This window comes from Nannobrachium achirus (genome assembly GCF_963921795.1).
Source record: "Nannobrachium achirus genome assembly, chromosome: 11".
Classification (NCBI taxonomy): Eukaryota; Metazoa; Chordata; class Actinopteri; order Myctophiformes; family Myctophidae; genus Nannobrachium; species Nannobrachium achirus.
Window position 1 is genome coordinate 37,594,864 of NC_137820.1, and position 4,173 is coordinate 37,599,036.

A 4,173-nucleotide genomic window follows, 5' to 3' on the forward strand; every position below is an offset into this window, starting at 1 on the left:
AAACAAAAAAGACATCATAACCTAGGCTACTTAAATATTAAACAGTGTCCGGAGTGCATGCTGATCCTGCAATGTCGCGCGAAATATACTGTTATATACAGTAAAGCTGGTGTGGGCTCACCTTCGGTCCGGCTATCACTGTGGCACTGGTGAAGTCCGCGAATCGTTTCCATCGCACGTCCACGCGCTCCCAAAGTGCTCCCATCCCATAGAAAACAATGGATTTTCTCCACAAAAAGACTTTTGATGCCAAGGATGGCATGGCGTTCTCGCAAAAATAGCACAACCATGATAACATAGATCCTCCTCCTTGTTTACCATCTAAACCAGAACTAAAGGTGGGTCAATCGTGAAGGTCGTCAATTGGGAATTGTGAGCTCGATCTACTTCCGGCCTTCATAATAAGAGAGTGGCCGCAAATGGAGAAACTGGCCGGCACTTTTTGGGAGGTGCATTGATCTTGAAATGTTACAACTGCAACACAACGCATCCGGGGTCTGTGAGCCAACTCCATAGAGTTGTCTCATTTACCACTGTTTTAAACCAATCAGAATCCAGTATTTGAACATGAGACTAGAAAAAGCGGTAGAATACTTATTTTATATCGATTACACAACCCGTGATGGCTGATGTACCACCTTGTAGCAACCGTTAGCCTACTTTATTGTCTCACGTGTTTACAAGTTTCTTTCTACATTCTTTTCTTTCAGAATATACAGCTTTTTGACCTTTTAACGAAAAAAAAAAAGAAAATAAATAAAACATAAAAACGTATCAGATTCACTTACACCACCTTTAACCCCAGGAGTGGTCAGGATTTTCACTTTTAATGAGGCACTGTGACACTGTGGCTCATGGCTGTTGATGCCATGGGAGGGATGGGAGAGCATTGTGTAGCCTTTTGATTACAGGGCCTCTACCATAAGTTCACCTCGTTGCCCCAATACCCCCCCCCCCCCCCCCCCAGTGGCTTAGTGTGGGACAGCAGACAGCAGGCAGCTGGCCCGGCTTGGCCCTGCATAGGAGAAAAACCTTCCTAAATGATCCCTAATAAATAATCATTCCCTGATGGCCTAATGTAGCCTCCTTGCCCTCTGCATGGGTCTTCAACAGTGGGTTCGCGCGCGCGCGGGCGTGCGTGCGTGCGTGCGTGCGCGCGTGTGTGTGTGTGCGCGTGCGTGCGTAAAGAGGTTGCAGAGAAGTTAAGGGATAATATTTTCAGAGCTCAACACCCGAGCACAACCACACATAAAATGACTTGTCTTATATCGATATCATTTATGATTTTGTGAATACTGTTAGCCTAATACCTATCATATGATTTATGGTTTAGTGAATACCGTATCATACTTTATGGGTTGTGTTGTTTGTTTATGGTGTGTGTGTGTGTGTGTGTGTGTGTGTGTGTGTGCGTGCGTGTGTGTGTGTGTGTGTGTGTGTGTGAGTGTGTGTGTAGTTATTTGTTTAGCGCAAGGCAAACACGAAGTGCCGTTGCTCAGTAAAAGTGTGGGTAAGGGCCTGTGTGCCTCCATGGGGGTGGGGCTGCAGAGTATCTGTGTGCAGGTTGTAGTCAGACGGTCTGGACAATAAAGTTCAGGTCAAATGTATCATACTAGTCGAGTCATCTGCCGAACATAAACAATTGTAATATCATGTGCTGTACACAAGACATATGTCTAATGTCTTGTGTATGTCTAATAAAGAAGAACCTTGAACCTCACCTGAGAGTCAGCAGATTCCGGCCAAGCCTTTTCTTATCAGCCCAGTGATAAAAGGGACAAGGTTCAGTGTGACTTTGTCTCTACAAACCAATCAGAAAGGATCTCTCACCACATGTGACCTCTGTGGAACCAACCAGAAATCATCTCTCATATCATGTTATCTCTGAGGAAATCAAACCAACCTAAACTCAATCTGTGAGTCAGACAGACAGACAGACAGACAGAGACAGTCGTACTAAAATGGCGCAGCAGGGAGTTCAACTGGATCAGGAACAGTTGTGTTGTTCTATCTGTCTGGATCTACTGAAGGATCCAGTGACCGTTCCCTGTGGACACAGCTACTGCAGGAGGTGTATCGAGGGATTCTGGAACCAGGATGATCAGAGAGGGAGGTTCAGCTGTCCACAGTGCAGACACGTGTTCATCCCAAGACCTGTTCTGAAGAAAAACACCATGTTGGCTGATGTGGTGGAGAGCCTGAAGAGGATAGGATTCCAAGATGTCCCTCCTGATCACTGCTATGCTGGACCTGGAGATGTGGCCTGTGATTTCTGCACTGGGAGAAAGCTGAAAGCTGTGAAGACCTGTCTTCAGTGTCTGGTCTCTTACTGTGACACTCACCTCCAGCCTCACTATCAGTCTCCTGCCTTTAAGAAACACAAGCTGGTCAAAGCCTCCAGCAACCTTCAGGAGAACATCTGCTCTCGTCACGACGAGGTGAAGAAGGTTTTCTGCCGCACCGATCGGCAGTTTATCTGCTCTCTGTGCTCCATGGATGAACACAGAGGTCACGATACGATCTTGGTTGCAGCGGAACGGACTGAGAGACAGAAAGAGCTCTATAAGAGTCAGCAGAACATCCGGCAGAGCATCCAGGAGAGAGAGAAAGATGTGAAGGTGCTTCTCCAGGAGGTGGAGTCCATCAACCTCTGTGCTGACAGAGCAGTGGAGGACAGTGACACCATCTTCACTGAGTTCATCTCTTCTATGGAGAGAAGACGATCTGAGGTGAGGGATCTGATCAGAGAGCAGCAGAGACGTGAAGTGAGTCGTGCTGAAAACCAGATGAAGCGTGTGGAGCAGGAGGTCACTGAACTGAGGAAGAGACATGTTGAATTGGAGCAGCTCTCACTCACAGAGGATCACTTCCATTTCATACAGCGTTACACCTCCTCCCTCCCAACGATCAGTGAATCTGCACACCCAGTCAGCAGCAATGTCCGTCCTCTGAGATACTTTGAAGATGTGACTGTGGCTGTGTCCAAGATGAGAGACAAACTAGAAGTTATTCTTACTGAGGAAGGGACAAACGTGTCAGAGACAGTGAGCAGAGTGGATGTTTTACTGTCAACACCACCAGAGCCCAAGACCAGAGCTGAGTTCTTACACTATTCACGTCCAATCACACTGGATCCAAACACAGCACATCAAACCCTGTCCCTGTCTAAAGGGAACAGGAAAGTAACAAGGATGGACAGACGACAGTCATATCCTGATCACCCAGAGAGATTCACTGAATATGATCAGGTTTTGAGTAGAGAGGGTCTGGCTGGACGCTGTTACTGGGAGGTAGAGTGGAGTGGAAGAAATGTCGATATAGCAGTCTCATATAAAGACGGCATAACAGGGTTTGGTGTTGAATGTCCACTTGGATACAACGATAAATCGTGGAGTTTGCAGTGCCGCAAATTAGGCTATAATTTCAGACACAGAGGCATTGTAACTAAAATCCCAGGCCGTGTGTCCTCCAGAGTAGGAGTGTTTCTGGACCAGGGTGCAGGTACTCTGTCCTTTTACAGTGTGTCTGACACCATGACTGTCCTTCACACCGTCCACACCACATTCACACACAACCTCCATGCTGGACTTTACCCATCACCTGGAGACACTGCTGAGTTCATTGACCTCAAGTAGAACACACTTTGAGTGAGTTTTGTCTGTTTTTATTTCGTTTTTCTATTTATTTTATTTTTATATAAACCTTTTTGTTACTGACTAGGTGCTCGGTCTACCTACGCTATTTTTGTCTAGATTGATATTTCTATGCATTTGATGTATTAATGTTGATGTATTGCCTTGCTTATTGCATCGATGTATTGTATTGACTAGAGGTTCGCGGCCCTTCGGGCCGCTCACATCTAGAGATCGCGCCTGCTTCGCAGGCGCTCACAGCTACGTTGCAGCAGTGATCCACCCACATCCATCCATCCACATCCATCCATCCATCCACATCCATCCATCCACATCCATCCATCCACATCCATCCATCCATCCACATCCATCCATCCATCCATCCATCCACATCCATCCATCCATCCATCCATGCATCCATCCATCCATCCACATCCATCCATCCATCCACATCCATCCATCCACATCCATCCATCCATCCATCCACATCCATCCATCCACATCCATCCATCCATCCATCCATCCATCCACATCCATCCAT

General features: G+C 46.7%; 1 protein-coding gene across 1 annotated transcript; it reads left to right on the top strand.

Annotated features, from left to right (window-relative positions):
• Positions 1–1,961: 1,961 nt before the first annotated feature.
• LOC308294782 (E3 ubiquitin/ISG15 ligase TRIM25-like) lies at positions 1,962–3,696 on the top strand (the record flags this gene model as incomplete). Its single annotated transcript, XM_080737632.1, has 1 exon — positions 1,962–3,696. One exon carries the CDS (start codon positions 1,962–1,964, stop codon positions 3,633–3,635), a length of 1,674 nt encoding a protein of 557 aa, XP_080593758.1. The 3' UTR covers positions 3,636–3,696.
• Positions 3,697–4,173: the final 477 nt, after the last annotated feature.